Below are 18,761 nucleotides of genomic sequence, written 5' to 3' on the forward strand. Positions count from 1 at the left end.
CACGCCGCTGAAGAGCCGAGCTGTTCCTCAGCCGCAGGCTCCATTATCGTTTAATCTGAAACCCTGGGCGGAATTGATGCAGCCAAACAGCCGATTCCCAATAAGTCATAAGAGGACGGGAGAGCAGCGAGTCTCTCCTTGTACCAGGAATCAGTATGCACCGAGGATATGTGGGACGGAGTTCCCTCGTGGAGTTCGAGTACAGGGTTGGCGAGCTTCGAAGACTCGAGATTGGTGACCTGGGTTCTAGGATGTCGTGAAGGGTGGTGGTTGGCGGAATTGCCGGGGCATAGGGAGGAGGGTGGGCAGCTGTGGGATCGCCGAGTGGTGGTGCGGTTCGAATTCGACTCTCGATTGAGTCGCAGTTGGAATGCGCAAGTGAATTTTCCCTGTGTCGGGAACCACGGGCGGACACGAGGATACACGGAAAGGTGCCGGGACTCGGTTGGGATCGAGTTAAAGTTACAATTCAATATAACCCGACTCCGCTCTCAATCTTTAATGAACAACGTCAAAGGGTCTTGTTGTTCCAGGATCAACTATGCCTGTCCATTGGTTTGAACATCACCGGCTGTCGAGAACGTGGAGAGATTGAATTTCTCACTCAACAAGACAGCTAAGCCTCATTCATGTCCCGCAGTCGTGTTTTAACGGTAAATGCTTCTTCGCCACGCTTTATGTTCTCTCTCGGATTCGGACCCAATTACCCGGCATTTGGTGGATGCTTACTTATCCCACCGTGAGCCTATCGGTCGAGCGTGAGGAGCCGTATTCAAAAATCCTTCCAACCCCGGGTCGACTGACACTATAAGAGGCCCTAAAAAGGTTAATCCCCTGGGAGGTTTCACTGACCAGGAGAACGCATAGGTTAGCGAGATCTCTCTCGCTTTCTCTTTTTCTCTCTTTCCTAAACACACAAAACCATTCCTTCGAACAGAAAAAAATCTTGGAAGGTCCGATAAGGTCTCCACATTTCTCATTCGTCTTCCGACCATGTATCAGACGCGAATCTGTGCGAGATTTGTATGTGCAAGCTCTTGGCAGAGTAGCGGAGTAAATCCGCATGCACGGGCGAACCGCTCGGATGAAAATGTAAAAAGTGACCGCGGTGTGCGCTTCCTTAATATACCGTTTCACTTTTCCCTCAATTTCAAACGCCGGACTGAAGGGGAAAGGGGGGGGGGGGGGGGGGAAGGAGGATTCACTCTGTTCTTTGGACTGCAATTTCTACCCTCATCGCTAACCAAGTCCAAGTAGCAGTGGAACAGAGGCGAACGAAGACGAACAGCACTGAATAATGCATTTTGTTGGATGTTCGTGTTTCTATGCCGAGGAAAACGGCACTGTGCCCGACTCTGAGGGAATAGAGAAAGAGAAGTAGGTAGGTACCTATAACAGGAAGGAGCTACCGCTTAAAGGAGCTACGCTAAGGCCAAGAATGGAAGGGTTCCGAGGAGGAGAGTGAGCAAGATAATCAGAAGGGTTTCACAGGGGGAAAAAGAGGAAGAGGACTAGGGCAAAGAGAAGTCGCACCCGACCGTCTGTCTTCGATCCATAAGTCTGCGGCTTGTTCCAATCTGTATTTATGCAGAGCTGAATCGGAAAAGATACATTGCTTCACCAAGGAAGTGGCATTCCTTCCTCAACCCCAATTTTCTCCGATGGCAAACCCCGCAGCCCACTTCTTCTTTTTCTACTTTCCTCTCGCTCTCCGGAACGGTCCTTATTCGCCACAGTGGAGAATCGATTGGACGATTGATTTTCAAATCAACCCTCACCGTGCTAAGGACATTGGCTATCCGAAGCTTTGTCAGCCGCATCATTTGCCGGATTGCATTTCGTAGTGTAACTCGATTCCGTGACAAGTCGAAAATTAAAATAACTACTAGGGCTCTAAAACCACGGTAGATAAATTGGTTTCGTGTCTCGGAGTTTGATGAGTGATAGGGACGACCGCGTAACAAGCGTACCTGCCGCATCCCTTAGACAGATTATTCAATCGACTGGCACGTCCCGCGGCCGCTTTGGGCGGTCCGTGTAGCGTAGGTATCAAATGGGTTGTATGTGCGCGGTGTTGATTGAGGACAGTCCGCCCCCGCCTTCGGCGAGTCTGATGTTTCCGGCCCTCCTTGGTCAAACGAGCCGACGACTTGATTGAGAGACCTTTGCCATCCGCGTATTTGCAGCCGGAGAAGGGCGGGCAGCTCCGGAACCGGGTACGGGCAACGAATTCATTATTCAAAGGCGCGAAAACCCGGCGAAGTCTGGCTCCCACGGGCGAACCGTACAGCTTGGCCTCGTCTGCACCAAATCTGCAGCTTGGCACCTCTCGAGCTCCTGCTGCAACGGGTGGTGGCCCAGCTATAATTACCGGGCGGTGCAGGCTGGAGGCTAGACGATGACGTCAGCAGTCGCTCCGGATGGTCGAAAGCTCCTGTGTAATCCTCTTTTTCAATTCTCCACCCGCCACGGCCACTCTTAGCTCCGAGGCCAGGTCGACCCGAGGGTATGACAGTCGAATCGTGACTGCAGCACCGGCTGGCCTGTGCAGGTGCACGTGATGCGACCGTGGATCGACCGTCCCATTTTCAATTCGGAACGGCCTTCCCACGGTGAAAGGTTTATTAGGGGTAACACTGATCCAATTTCCCGGATTGGTTGCGCCAGCCTTGCTGACTGCTTCCTGTCTCGAGCGAGTTCGACGAGACACGGTGCAAAGTGCAGGGACCACCTCGCGGTTGCCACTGCAACAGACAAGGTGCACAAACCCCTCTAGTCGGGTAATTATTGAGTCCGATGATACCGGGATGCGGATAGATGTATTGATCCCGTTCAACAACGCTGCAATTATAACTTCGCTCCGGTTCGTTGTCGCATTCTAGTCCTCCTCTTCGATCGCTGCAGGATTACTATATATCTACTAAGAACAAACAAGCGCAGCGTTGGCTCCAAGAATCCATGCCCCAAAGGACCGGAAGACCACGGCAAATAGAACAACATCAAGAATTCATTTGGTGTGTAAATCCCTGCCGCCGAGACGCCGAGACAGCATTCGCCAGTGACTCCTACATCGGCACTCTGAGCACGGAAACGAAATTGATTGGGAATAAAAACATCTCAATGTGGTGCGGTTCGCCACAAGCTTATAACGTTAGTGCTTCTTCAGCAGTTGAGGTAGCAGCTCAACTCCGGCTATTATACCTATACCGTACTGCGAATTACTTCAGCGATTTCTTGAGAAATTACCGGACAACGGTAACTATTATAGCAACATTGACAACGTCCATGTTTCGTTTGGTTTCGATTGGCCGTTTCCAATACCCAGTTATATGCACTGCAAAAAAAATAATGGAAGTCTAGGTCGTGACATATGAGGTGTCGGATTATTGCGAGGGTCCTACACGTCTCTCCTGCGCACCTGATAACCAACTATGGAATCTACTCTAAGCTTATGGCTTACACACGTGTTTGAAGTTTTACCGCTTCAGTGGAGTTGGGTGTATAACACGGCGAGTATAACAGTTGATTACACCTGGGAACGCGTAAATTACATACGCCAGCTACCGACTGGCAGCCTCGAGCGTGTGCGTATACGTATATAGCTTAGCGTAAACCAAACTCATTCACGCCAAAGTAAGCGCAAATTTTGCAGGTGGAAAGTAAAGTTGTAACAAAAAATGAGACATAGCATTCCCAACGACGAATTTTCCTTCGAACCGAAAGGTACGATGCCCGTATATTCCGGATTGCGTGTGCTTCGGTTCAGGCACCCGCTACAGTACGTCGAAGCTCGAAAGCTTGTACCTTGAGATTGGTCCGCTTGTCCACCCATCCCTGACGGCCAACTCCACGTCGCGTCGTGTTCATTTAATCTCACGGATTCACCGGGCATGAATGTATATACTCGGGGAGTATTTGTCTACGGGTGAAGGTCGAAGTTTAGTCACGGATGGTGGTATTGAAGCACCGTACCCCGACTTTTTCGTGTACAGGTAGAAGAACGGACGAAAGCTGATCGCGTTAGCACTACCTCGGTAAATTTTCCCCGCGATTCTTGGCTGCTACTCCGCGATGCACCCTTTCCTCGCCGTCTTTAACCGACAGGCGAACCGCCCCTCGAACCCCGGAACTATCACTCTGTATGTCGTACATGTTGCAGGGTATGTAGATTCGCCCCGGAAGGCGCCATGTCCCGTTTACCTCCTCAGCTGTACTCTCCGCATCGTCGTCGTTGTATTTGCATTGAATTTCCACGGCGAGCAGAGCCAGGCTTTTTTCCACCGGGCTCCCGCCTCGACGGGGTTCTGGTCTAAAAGCTCCGCGCGCTCTCTCATTCTTCGTGTGCATCGGTGCTTTCGTCGCAGCTGTGCTGGCCCACTTGCCGGTTGTTTATAGAGCTATACCAACACGGGAAGACAACGGTACACATTATACACGCTTACTTTGTACGCCGTCTGTGTGCACGTGTTACGTATCGGGAAAAAGGAAAAGCTGGAACGACGCGCCACGTCTTGACGTCATGACAGACTTGTACACACGTTGGCATTATACCTACCAGCGGTTCCCCAGCTGCATGACTGTTACGGCTTATTCGTTATACCGGTACCAAAGTGCGGCGATTGGTGTGCAAACATGGTGTATCAACCCAATATAAACAAGCTCCTAACCCCCCGTGCACGTATATATATATATATATATACAAATATTTCCGGAAGTAGGTACATATGTACACGATTTTCATATACGTCCTACTGTACCTCGAGCTAGAGAAGGAAGCCTGTGCAAGGAACGGCTCAGATGCAGGTGAAACTTTTACTCCGGGAGTTTAACTCGAGCTATCTGAAATAGTGAGAGAAAGAAGAAGAAGAAGAAGAAAATGAAGAAGATGAAGAAGTTGGTGGTGCTTGTGCGGTTCGCCGGGTCGATACCACCTGGCAGTCTTGAATCCATCGGTCTTCATCTATTACAGTAAAGCCAGTTTGAAAAACCGCTTTAGTATACATAGTACGATGTACATGTATAGACTGGCAGAATACCGCCAAGTGGCCACTATTTGGAATCGTTAGGGGAGGATAAGCTCCAGTTTTACTGTTTCTCAAGTGGCTATCTCAAATGTATACAGGTATATACGTCTCGAATAGACATCGACCACTGCATATCATTACATCAAAATGCTAATCCCGAGGATTGAAAGAATCGAACGAATCTCGCTGATTATAACAAATTGATTTGTTCTCCTAAATTTCATATCACTGTAATAATACCAGGATCTTGAATCTTCAGGCTCAACATCGCATCTGATGGATACAATTAGTAGTTAAGTAATATCGAGTATATTAAACTAGTCACAAGGAAAGTAACCGAGATGTATTTTTTTCACGCTGTGATACGCTGTAGTAGATAAATAATATTGAACCCGAATATTTTCTTACGTGCCAATTCGTCCGAACAAAAGGTACAAATCACCCCTGAATTTTGCCCCCAAATTTTTTTCCCACATTTCTTTATAATAAAACAGAATTTGTTGTTTTAACGGATTGGAAATTATTCACTGTCAATCAGAGATGTTATGCGCAGTATTTTTACCCTCAGGGATTGCATAACTCATTTTAGGGGATAAATATGAAGGTGGATTCTTGCCGTTTAAACGTCAGATCGTGAATTGAGTGGTGAAAGAATACGTTCCTAATGTTTTTTTTGATGTAATGCGATGCATCAGAGAAGGAAGAAAATCGGTATGAGATACATCCCGGATACTTTCCTTGTCAATGATTCGAACAAGAAATTTCTATTCAGTTCCGGATCGTGAAGTGATATCTCTGGAAGCTGTTGAATATTTGTACGTTTTCTGTTTGTTGGAGGAGTGTGTAAAAGGCGCAGGATCGATACTTGCCGATTTCATAAAATTGTAAATGCAAGCTCGGTGCCTCCAACAAGGGCTTGAATTGTGAGTAATATTCTTCCCGGGGAAACATTTTATACAGTTATTTATTCCGTAACATCCGGTGCGTGTTCAGAGACAAAGTCGAGTGCTCGAGCTAAGTGAAACGCGAAAGGGACAAAGAGGACGAGGAGTCGTATCTTTCTAGTCTTTTTTGCGTAAGAAGTGAGGTTACAGGAAAGATAATTCACGTCAGAAAAGTTCAGGTGGCGCAAAACCTATGCTTGTAGGAAACTAGGCGGAAATAAAGAAGAAAGAAAACTGCCAAGAAAACGTCAAGATGTCATTAGGCTCGGTACACCGTTACGAAAATTGACTGCAAGATAGGAAAAAAGGTTACAGTGTTACACAGGGATCCGGAACCCTTTAATACTACAGGGAAATATACTTGTAGCAATATACTTGATTTTACAACCAACAGCAAGACACCCGGGCGGAGGTAAAAGGAAAATGGCAGTGACGAGCACCACTTCCTTCGCGAGGGGCGCCCACTCGGCCCTCGAGAGCTCTTGTATCAAATATTTTTCGCGCCCTCGCTTCTGAACTCGTCCTCGCATTCAACTACGCTCCAGGTTGAAAAATCGATGCGAATTCGAACCACCCCGTTCCTCAGATTTAAAAGTGACTCGAGTATTCCCAAAAGCGCTGATCTAATGCCGCATCAACCTTACACGATGTTATACGAAAATCGGGGAAAGTGAACTCGACGCACTGTGTCTTTACATAATTATAGTTCCAGGTTTATTTTAAACAGATATGTGCGATTAATCGATTAACCAATAATTTCGATTGATCAACGCTTTCGATCATTCGTTTTCACAACCGATCGATTAATCAGAATTACATAATAGTGATGTGCTTGATAAATCCCTCCTAAAAAAATTTGATTTTTCTCTTTGTAACTTCCAACGTCGAAGCCTGAATAGCAATTTAACCCTCCAAGGAAAAAGTGAGCCTGCGCGTGATCCGAGAAGGCAGTAATTATCGTCGTTAAAGACCGACGTTCAACGATACGCAATGCAATTGAAAATGCGTTTGAGCTCGTCGTGAAACGTGCCTTCCGTGCCTTCAAATGCCGCGTAACGAAATATGCCCATGGTTTTGTTCGCCCAATTCAAATCCCACCCAGCGGCGACAATTACAGAGCACGCGAAATTCGTGTCAATCCTGAAAAACAAATTGAATGCAATACGTCGCTCTGTGAAATCCAGCGTCGACACACCACCGAAACTCGACTGTATGATAAAGTGAACAAATGAAAAGGTGTATTCTTCGCTGGAATAATTTCACGGATTCGGCTAATTTTGGTGTTTGAAAATATACGATGAATAGGTAAAATTCGATGAGCGTAACAACGCGAGGCGAAGATTGTTGCAGGTTTAATAAAATTCGCAAGGGTGCGGTGTTTTCCCATCGACTCTGCAGCTCTGATAAGTTTATTTTTGCACACAGCAATTTAAGAAATCGACTTTACGCCACTCGGTGGATATCCGTTCGTTCCTGCGCAATACTACGCTGCTCGTAATAATTTGAAATGTAAATCTTGGTTGTAAAAAGACCTCCAACTTGTGCAGCATCGTTATTTCCGTGGTGATAAATCTTATTCGTAGAAAAGTAAACTTGTCTCCTGTATATATAAATCGTCCGAGCTCTGTGGCGGCACCAAGTACAGATATACGCTGCATAAAGAATATTTCAAACTACCGGTGCAAGCGTCCGAACGTAAATGTTAAACTTGAGCGCGAACTCTGAATTTCAGATTTCGTATTTCAGAGATTTTTAATGCCTTCTTTTTCACAGATATTGCTTCAAAAACGTTGCTAAAATAAAATTATGAAACATATGTAACGAAGTATAAGGTTTTAAATTGAAATTATTTTATTTTGCATTTACACGCAGATAATCCTTCAAACAACTTCGAATTTGACGTAATCAGTTTCACTTATTTTCCTTGTTTGAACGTGTTCAAAAGTCCGGTGCCTCTACGGGACACAACAAGAGTTTGTAAAAGAAGAATTTCACAACAATGGGAACAGAATCACGACCTGTATCCGCCGTTAAATTACGATCAGTTAAAAAACTCGAGCTGGAAAGTCGTTGGGAATACGGTAAAGGTGTCAACACTTAAACAAATATCCCGAGGGCATTCGTGGCGAGACAACGCCGAGGAGAGAGAGGGAGAGAGGGAGGGAGGTAGCGATAAGGGGTGAAAAGGGGGGATTATAAAATGTAAACGAGAGGATGGAACTGCAGCATAGAATCAAAAATACATTGCACGAGGGCAACACGCCGGAGGCTAAATGACTGCGCTCCTTGGGGTATAGATTTATGGATGTGGCATACATCCCGAGGGAAATCAGCATTTCGCTGTACTTACTTACTTTTCTCCGCTCCATCGAAATATAGGCCGAGGAGTTTGAAATATTCAAATAGAAAAGTTCAATTTTGAGTGGAAGTATTCGCGAGTTATCACAATAATTGTAAATTGAAAACCAGGCTGGCCAACAATGAGAGATTTTCATTACAGTTCCTTTCTCAGTGAAACATTGTCCGATCGTCAATACATTTTTCAGATAAATCTTTTCTACGAATTTCTATCGATTTCTACCTTATCGTGTGCTTCTTGTTGATTTCCAATGATTTCCTAGCCTTCTAAGCAAATGTCAGGTAATTCCGGAGAGGACAATATCAGAGGGAATGGACAATAAGTTACTGGAAATTATTGGACGTCACTTGGTAAATCGGACAGAAACGAAACTGCTTAATCAGATAGAAATCAAAAGAAAGAAGATCTCCACAACTCGCTCCGCGATTTCTCCATGCGAACTCCAACGATTTCAATTATTCGGATTAATTTCCCAAACCAAAACTTAACGGTCAATTTTGGATTTTCGAGTCGAAGTAAACAAAGCAGTAACTTAAAAAGTGGTAAAGGTTGATGTTTGGATTATTTGACGAGGCGTTTATTTATACTGAAGAAGCATTGTCGTACGAAGACCAAACTCAAGAGCAAAATAAAAAAAAATTCGTTAAATTTTGGCGTATTTCCAATTACCGTTGAAAGCGCTTATATCTCCTTAAGGAAACCAAAACAGCGAATTCTTTATTCTTGAAATTCTCATTATTTTGGTAAACATATCAAGAATCAATGGCCAAAAAATTGGCGCCAGTAATATCGTACTGTCCCCATTTCCCGTGATTCGAAAGTAAGCTCAAGTCATTCGAGTTCCTTTAATTTACAACTTCATTTCCGACAGTTAAATGTATAACTTCCTTGAGCGAACGCAGGACCCTCGTATTTACCTACCCTTGCGCCGGCATCTCCCGCACTGCTACGGTCTGGTAATTAGCGATAAGACATGGTTGACAATTACGAATCAATTAAGTTACCCCGCAGCTCTTAGAAACGGCCGCGGTTCCTTTTAACCTTGGCGTGCGCATTTCACTCCGAGTAACAGGGATTTAAACTCGTAAAAAGAGATGACACGATAACCCGGTAATAGCGAGTTACGGTTGGGTCTGGCGTTAGTTCGAAGTTCGTGACAGCCAATGGACACGGAACGACGCAACCTTAAAAAATGAGAACGGCTATCTTCCCATCGAGACACAGGTCACGCCACAACACGCGACACTGTTCTGTGTGCCAGGTTTCGCTGTTTCGCTGTTTCACGTTTTTCATTTTTACTTCGCTTCGGTGACGCGTCATGACGGGGCGAATTTTTATACCCCTAAGCGATGCGGGTGAATTGTCCTTAAAATTGCATCCGAGCTTCTTGCGAGGACATTTTCACGGTGTTTGTATATCCGGGCTACTGCATTCAGCTGCGGGTTAAATGCCTCGGGAACAATATTCCACCATGCAGCACCGTGAAATTCCTAGCTGCCTGTGACACCGTGTGCATGCACTCGTGGATTAACATCTTTGCCAATTTTGTATCCAGCAACTCGTATTATATCGGTACATCTGCGATGTATGCTTTATTCCCCCATAATTTCGCGTGCATAATATATGCGGCTTAGCCACCAATTTCATATCGGATGAGCTCGTACAACGGGTTTTGGTCGCCTTAGGATCAATTGTGACCATCGTTTGATCCAGTTGCGGTTATGTTTGGCACGTGTAATCTGATTCTATGGCCATAAATGGTACGAAAGTGTTTCGATGTATGTGAATACTGATTTTCATACAGTAAAGTGTGCGTATCAAGTGTTAAAAACTTCGGACCAGAGCTTTCTTAAAATCCCGTGAATGAAGATATTGAAATTTAAATCAAGGGTGGATTTTGGGAATTTGTATCGCGACGGCCGATTGTTCAATTCGATTAATCAGTGTTCGCTTTATTCTAAAGTGCGTAGATCGAGATTTACTTTTTTAATAAACCCAACAAATAAGAAGCATTGTTATTGAATCAACCATTTCGCTCAGTGACATGTTTTGCGGTTCCCACAATATTTGAAAAACGGCTCGAGATATTTACTTGAGACGGTATTCTGGGATATTTTATCCACTGTGCTACGTTTTCACTTTTTTAATTTTTACAATTTCTTGTCGTTCATATTTAGGAATTCTTCAATCTTCGATAAGAAATCGAACTTCAATTTCCATCGACCGGTATTGTGATAAAAAAAAAAATGCGGACGGCGTTTTTTACTTTAAATATCGCGAAACTATGGTGATCACAAAAAATCGAATTGCAAAAAATAGGGTAGATTGTCCAAGATTACTCTCTCCGAATTTGAGGTAATCGGTTTAGCCGCTTTAGAACAATCGATCTCACCGCAAAACAGGTCACCGAGAAAAATGGTTGACGTTGTTTAATTAAAATTAAAAAAAAATCTAAACGCGTGAAGCTCGATCTACATAATTTTTAACAAAACAGGTCTCCAATCGAATTTATTGGGTGATGTCAAGCTATAAATTCTCAAAATTCACCCACTTTTTCCGCCGTCTATACTCGCATACAAATTCGTAACGAATACGGAATTATTCAAAGATGATCGGAAATGGTGCAGTGACCATAAACGCAATGGTGCTGCATCTGCCCTATCCTTAAACCGAACTGAGCCGCTATTCATCGGTAAAATACTGACCGTGATTTTCTCTTCTTCTGTATTTCAGTGCGGAGCCGGAAGTAACGGAGACTTTTCGGAAAGAGTCGCAGCACTGCTGCACTCCTCAACGCAGGACGACTGCTAGTCTACGTCAAGAAGACTTTTCCCCGTCTAGAAAAGCGCCCTGGAGATAACTCGAGGACTACTACTGTTAATACTACGTCTTAAGGAATAGATTATGTAGGAATAGGCAAGACACTGAAAAGGTGGAGCGAACGGGGAGAATTTACGTGCGTCCGTCTGTGCGGGTGTGCGTTTATGCTTGTGTGTGTGTGCGTTTATGCGGTCGTGTAAAGGCGGGGAGACTGAGGCGGAAAGGATGGGACTTCGCCTAGGAGCGAGAATTTGTATTCCGGTGAGGACCGGAAGGAGATGGCGTCTTCTGGCTGAAACGAAGAAATAGACGTGACATCGGGTCAAAGTGCAGCAGGCGGGGATCGAGTTTAAACTTGAATGAACTTCTCGTTTGTTATATGGCGTAACTTTCGACCTTCCCTATCCCCCTATCCCCTCCCCTCCCTCCCTCTACAGCGACCTTCCCTAATTTGCACAGTTCCTCCTTGTGTTCCGGGTTCGGCTGCGCGACACCTCAAGACGAATATCGCGATTAACGCTCACCGAGTTCCCGTCCCGTTCAATGCTACACCTCATTTTCAATTTCCTGAAAACGGCGTGTAACGCACGCGTAGAAAAAAGCTCCGGTAACCCGATAGCTCGACGCGCTCTCACCGCGCGAATTTGCCTCCGTGTGAAAAAATTCTCACCATTGTTCAGAACGTCGTTTTCAGCACTTCCGCACTAACGTCACTTCCGGGGCACGCGCAGCGTTCGGTCGAGGGCCATTAACACCGGGATTAATAATTCACCGCTGCACCACGTCGCTGCTGCATTGCCGCAGTTTTATCGACAATTATCGCGGAACGCGGTTCAAGCGATGTTTGAAATTTATCCTCACGGATCGCAGAGATTTCGTAACCCTTCTTTAACGACCGAATGGGGTATGGATTATGCTGCTTATTCAATAGGTATTCATTTCGTTCGGCGTATGGGCAACAGAGTGAGAAAGAAAAATTAATCGAATAGTAGCTTCGCCCTGAAACTGGAAGTGAAGGGGAATAAAATAAGAATACAATGCGGGAAAAAAGAGAGGAAAAAAAGCTATTTCTCGTCGAAAAAAAATTCACATGAAACATTCCCACGCCATTGTATCGCGGTTTTGTACGATATACCTACTTCGACCGATGAAAAATTGGCTGCTCGTGAGTAACACGAGGAAAAAAGAAAGTATAGGCAACGGCATCGTCTCCCCCTCCCCCCCCCCCCCCCCCCGCCCCTGCCGCAACCGTGTGATCGAAAAATTGATCCCCGTTCTCGCCGCAAGCGCAAGGACGAACTTTTTATCGGACGTACTGTACTCGCCCCGATTTAACAGGCACGAAAAGCACAGAGAGGAAGAGAAAGAAAAGGAGCGAGAAGCCGAGGATCGAGGTTAAAGAGAGGTCGAAAAAAGCGTAGGACGGCGCAAGAAACACGTTAGCTGGAACTGAAACGGGGCAAAAAATGCAAAAATGAAGCTGCGGACGAGGACAGAAGAAATTAACCCGGGGACGTAACTGAGGAGGTGTTCGTTCGAAAGCCGAGAGATTGTCGTCGCGAGTAAGAGAAAAATATAAGGAGTGAGCTTGCACGACGATGTGTTCGTGCTTGCGAAATAGCACGGGACTGAACGTTTGTGAAATGGCTTGAAAACGGAGGCAGCGATGTCTCCGCTTTGAATTTCGAGATGAGTAAGGAGCTTTCGGGGCGGAATTAAGGGGGGCGGATGAGTTTTAAGAAAAATGCTCAAATTGGTGCTGATCGTGGAATGAAAAGACCCCGTTGACTCTGTGCGAAACGGCCAAGGGTTGCAAGGGTTAAAAGGGCTCAGCTCCGTTGAAATTTTAAACTTCACGAAACGTGGTACCGGAACAGTGCAATGAAAATAAGCTGCAATTTCCGAGTGGAATATTGTACATATTTTTGCTAGCCTTTTTTCTTTTTCGACGATGCAACAGTGCTCTTCGATGCGTATTTATAGCTGATGCTGCGCGCACTTGAAATATTACCGAGTCTTGTTATACTTGCGGTATTTTTTTATCAAAATAATTATCAGGCATTTAAAGTTATGAACGGTAACGGTGAGAAGGCGAGAGATAATGAAAATGAGGTTATATATGTTGGCCGCTCTTGGGAATAGTATAGTTTTAGTATAATATTAACGATAGAGCATAACAATAACGATCACTTATATACGTAATGCGTAATCAGTGATTTCAGGACCACGATCGTGAATGCACTACCCATATGGTACAGTAGCGGCGGTATGGAATGGTGCAATGATTAACAATCAATCGATCAAATCACATCCTCGAAAAGGTTGATATATTAAATAGCCTTTATTAAAAAATAGCTCGTTTGAAAACAGTGTTACGCCTACATTATACATAACATGTAGCTATTCCCGAACCTGAAGCTCTACACGTAATACGATTATTAGCTAAAATTCATAAAATACTGTAATGAAACATTGCACTCCTCGCCAGCATGATGACCAAGTAGAACAGTTGAAAAGAGTATGATATAATTGTCGTAGAAATTCATTGAACGACGAGACAAAGAATTCTCGAAGCTAACAATTTAATATCTACGATGTTATGATTTACACTTACGGTTACTTATGATAATTATAAGTCAATAATGCAAACTCGTTGTACAACATTTGAATGTAATGTTATTTATTCGTGCTATCTGTTTGCGGTTAAAAATTTAATATATACGATAAGCGTCTTCTTACGATTGATTCGCTGTTGTACAAAGTTTACGGCTTGCAAAATTTTACGAAAGTTTGTTGTTACACTCGTGTAACGCTTGCTCACTCGCAATCAGCCTTTGTTTAAAATCTATCAATTAAGATCGCTTAATATCAAGCATATCGTACCACGGCAGGTGGCTGCAAGCTATTGTTTCACTAATTAAAATACGACAAACCCGGTAATGTTATTGTTCATAAACAATTACATGCACATGATACATCATGACGTGTTTACTGTTTGATGTTTCTTTCAACGATTTGGTTTTTCTCTCTTTTTTCTCTGTCAGGACGTTTTCGCCTCATTGTTTTCAGGCCTTGGACTTTTCAAAGAAACAAAAGACACAGTCTCAGTAGCACCCTCCTCAAAAGATTCTGGGGCACAAAACGTTGACGGAAAAAAAATTGACAAGCATCCTCCCAGATGCTGTTTGAAGAGCAGCTATTCTGCTATCCGATCTCCTTTTGTCCTAAACACATACACACACGCGCATACACACACACACACACACACACACACACACAAACACACACACACATATATATAAATAAATAAATTATGTATATAAGCATACATATTACATGTGGCTATATACTGTAAATGCCTGCCTGTGTATACACAATTTTCGATTCTCCATTGTTTCTCGAAGCTCTCAAATATGTCTGTCACCGTCTGTAAAAGTGAGACAGACCATTATGAAATACAATATTTTACACTTGAATGATATGATGATAGTAATGATAATGATAATGTTAATCTGAATTTGAAAAATTTATAATTCAATTAATTTTGTTAATTATTTATAATAGACAAAACGGGACCGAGATCGCTTTGGCCTATAAGACCACACGTTTGTTAGATGAAAGACAAAATTATGCGTTAATGTTAAAAGAAAGTGAAGAAAAAACTTGGAAAAAAAAAAAAAACATTCATATAAGGAAAATTATTAAATAACGTTGATACCCTATGCCATATTAATTAATTCTAGTACCGTATAAGGCTTGCTCATAAAGTACATAGCTGTTTTCATTATATACGATCATTTTCGAGATATGTAAATTGAACTCAGCTGTACGAGGAATCTAAACCGAGGAAACAATTCGCGGTATATATATAAATGAAAGTGCATAATCAGAAAGGGCCGACTGAACTATTCATGCTTTACAAAGTGTGTAAAGTAAATGCATGAATATAAATGTTATGGTTCGATCGGTACTTTCGCTTTCGGATTTATCTAGATAATTAATATCAAAAGTGGGAGAACAAGTACAATTATCTAGATGATGAGATCACAGACACACATAAATAATAGATATTGATATTATATTACGGTACTTGACACAAGTATTAATATAATAATAAAAATAATTATCCGTTGGTACATATCGTATTCAAATTATTGAAAGCTGAAGTTTGAATCCAAGCAATTTAATAAAGAAATAACTATTAATAATAAATATACTATAATTAAATTACATTTAACAGTAATTATAAAAAAAAAAAAAAACGATAATTCAATGATATTCCAAAAGATACATCAATAATTGTAACCCGTATTGTAATAATTACAACTTTATGAAATAATTGTACAGTACTCGAAACAATTTTGGGACACTCTGTACACACAACGAATGAAATAAAAAAAAATATTTCGTTTTCTACGTAACGTCCAGAGTAACGTTTACAATATAAAATAATAGACAACTTTCTAATAAACTTCCCGAGTGTCGCTCTCTTTTGATTCGCCACTTTTAATCCATGTTCAATTTATTGACTGGTATTCTGTTTTTTACTTTTCCAATCTGCCTGTTTCAGTACGCAGGTAGGTACGTATATCCACGTAATATCGGGACGTTCTTTCATCTACATCTCCGTCTGAATTATCGACTGTTCCCAATCGTCGATTGTGCCCATGGAATTTACAGATTACACTCCGAAGCACGTACGCGTGCCAAACATGAAATATACTTCGGAACGATTCAAATTTCTGATTAAATATTTGCTCGTACTACATTTGTCTCGGCTACTCCTTAACTATTTTCACGTGCTTATAAAATTAGAAACGAAATGGTACAATTAATCGCGTCCACGTCAATTCTTGTGCTACCAGATTCGGCTTCAAATAATGTTACAGAAATAGTTTACTCAACTGTACTGCTGTGACACAATTACAAAGAAAAACGCGAGAAACTGTAATTAATTTTTGTTGGCAGGAAACATTGTTGGAATTAAAGTTAAAAAATATTACTCGTCTCAAATTAGTACGACGAAACGTGTTTGTTTTTTTCGTTTATTAGTTAATTACACACAAACACACGAAGCATTCGTTTAATCAAGGGGCATACACTTAGTTGAAACTTCGGCATAGCGTGCACATTGGCTGTTAACAATATTCCCGCACCTCCAGGCCACTTAGCGAACATATATGGTCCACATACGTATTCGAGTTGATACGTGATACATGTCCGGGAGTTAATACAGTGGGAAGTTGCCACATTTAACTTGCAAAGTCGTTAAAAGTTCAAGTAAACGACAAACGCTCTCTACTGCGGGTATCTCATTAAGGCTGTAATTTATTAAATTACTTTGCAGACTCGATGAAAAAATTAATTGCACGCAGAACTAAAAAATTTCTCTCATCGTGATTGAACGACAAAATGTATCGGCGGTGTAAAATCGATCAGGTCCTTTGATTGGATTATTCAGAACACGAAGCAAAGCTCAGCTGAGCCTCACCTAAAACTGAATTCGGAAACTTTTAATCCTATCGAGGAACGCAATTATCTTAATACGATTCTGATGCACAATTTGTCATCGTCCTCTCGGCAAAACCCGGCGCGCAAGACTCGGACAACTTTTGAAATCTTACGGATAAGATATTGCTGTTTAATACAGATATATATATATATATATATATAACTCAATAGGTATATATATATATATATATATATACACCTATAATATAATAATAATGATCTTTTAGACCAGGGGATGAAAAATTTGTCAAGTTTAACGAAGTTGGTTAATTCGAATCGATATTCGATCGCTTCGAGCCGTGATTCGGGGAATAAAATTCAGCAAAGCGTTATTATCGCATTCGATTCACAGCGAGAAACGATTTCACCGTATTCAGGGCACTCTACTGCAAGAAACAACTAAAATGAATTTAAAAACTTTCTAAATTGAGAAACCTAGGGGCCTGTTTAACTGACCGTATATTTGGCCCTCCCGGCTTCTGAAGAGCTCGCAAAAACAATGTTCAGTTTGAGTTTCGCGAGCGGCAGCGGCGCGGGCAGCGGAAAGAAACTTCGCCAAAGTTTGTAACACCGTTAAGTAGTCGAGCGGTTCGTTAGGTCGGACATCGTTCGCTCGGCACAACTGCCTGCGCCACCAGCAGCGGCCCGGTTTTAAGTCAAGTTTTCGACTAACCGATGAATCCTGGGGGGTCGGACTTCCCTCCCGATAAGGTAATGACACGTGACCGTGTTTTCATTTACGACAAAACTCTCCGCATCACTCCATTCTCCGACGGTCTCTGTAGCGCAAACTTCTGTTCGCCTTCCAATTATGGGACGCAAATTGCCCCGCGAATTGCGGGAACTCGACTTTTATACAGAGATGAAACAAATTTACGTGGGAATCTCGTTTGCTAGTGTTGGTGAAAGAAGAGGTGGATGTTACAATCGAGATAAGTAACGTCCGAAGGGATTAGAAATCGGGGAAAAAATATCGACGATATTTGGGACGATACACGAGCCTTGGACCATTTTTTGTACGGTCGAAATTTCGATCTGCAGGCAATTTTACCGTATTCAAGTGTACGCTAAAATATAAAAGCACTCAAATTTCTAAGGGACTGGATGTTACCACCTAAGAAAAACACTGATCAATTTGATCACGTTTCTCAATTAAACCTTCCGACAAAATATTACCCACCGTTGTTTTCGTGTGAAACAGTCTTTCCCAACATGTCATTCATTTTAAGGCAGATTCTCGAAAACTGCTAAAAAATACGTTTTTTCGACATTTTTACTCATATTAAAATAGATCAAAATATAAATTGTATCATTTTAGTAATTAAATCAGTATAAATATTCCAAAGATCTTGATTTTTATGTATATGAATTCAATTATGATCCCTATTTCATCTCAGTCTAAAAATTTTCAGGACATACTACGTAATGTTCACTTCTTTACATAAATAAAGGTGAAACGATTTATGTTCATTGCATTTTTCCTGAAAATTTATCTTGAATTGCATCACACAATCTAAACCATCAAACTCTTTCGCTCAAAAAACACAAAATTGATAAATGTCCTAAAAATTTTAGGATTTTCATATCTCAGTGTACAACGACATATTCAAACTGCAGCCATGTGGAAATCTGTACCCTAGAAACCGGCCAAAAGTTGGTGGATCGGCCAATCTACAGTTAATTTTTTACTCGCGTTGCAGATCCGCGTTATCTGTGTGAGAACAAGGTGAAATTAAGCTATTAGCAATCAGGAAGGCAATTAGAAAAATCCCTCGGTCGCGTTAATCTCTTCGAGAAACGGGAAACGGTATCTGCAGACGGGCCGGAGAGAAGGGAAGAGAAGGAAAGGGGAGAACTTGGGGGGTTAACTTGTTTCAACCGAGGAGGGAAACAGGTGCGAGAAAGAGGGGCGAGAATCACCAGAGAATAGGGGTGGAAAATACGGTTGAAAAAGAACTCTGAAAATAGTCATAAAAATATATGAAAAGTAATTTGTGGTCTTATAATGTGCAGCAGCAGCAGCAGCGCTGGTCTCGCGCACCAAGCGTGCGAAACGCGGGATGTGGATGGGGCAGGATTTCATTTTACACCGTCTTTCATTCG

The 18,761-nt window shown here is 42.6% G+C and overlaps 1 protein-coding gene across 1 annotated transcript in view; it reads left to right on the forward strand.

Moving 5' to 3' along the window:
* Window positions 1-12,376, forward strand: part of LOC107221604 — an 81,729-nt gene extending 69,353 nt beyond the window's left edge. The window contains exon 2 of the mRNA XM_015660650.2: window positions 11,061-12,376. Coding sequence (XP_015516136.1) covers window positions 11,061-11,138 — 78 coding nt within the window. The 3' untranslated portion in view covers window positions 11,139-12,376. The remainder of the gene's footprint in view (window positions 1-11,060) is intronic.
* The last annotated feature ends 6,385 nt before the right edge of the window (window positions 12,377-18,761 follow it).

Source organism: Neodiprion lecontei, chromosome 3 (assembly GCF_021901455.1).
Source record: "Neodiprion lecontei isolate iyNeoLeco1 chromosome 3, iyNeoLeco1.1, whole genome shotgun sequence".
NCBI classification, from domain to species: Eukaryota; Metazoa; Arthropoda; class Insecta; order Hymenoptera; family Diprionidae; genus Neodiprion; species Neodiprion lecontei.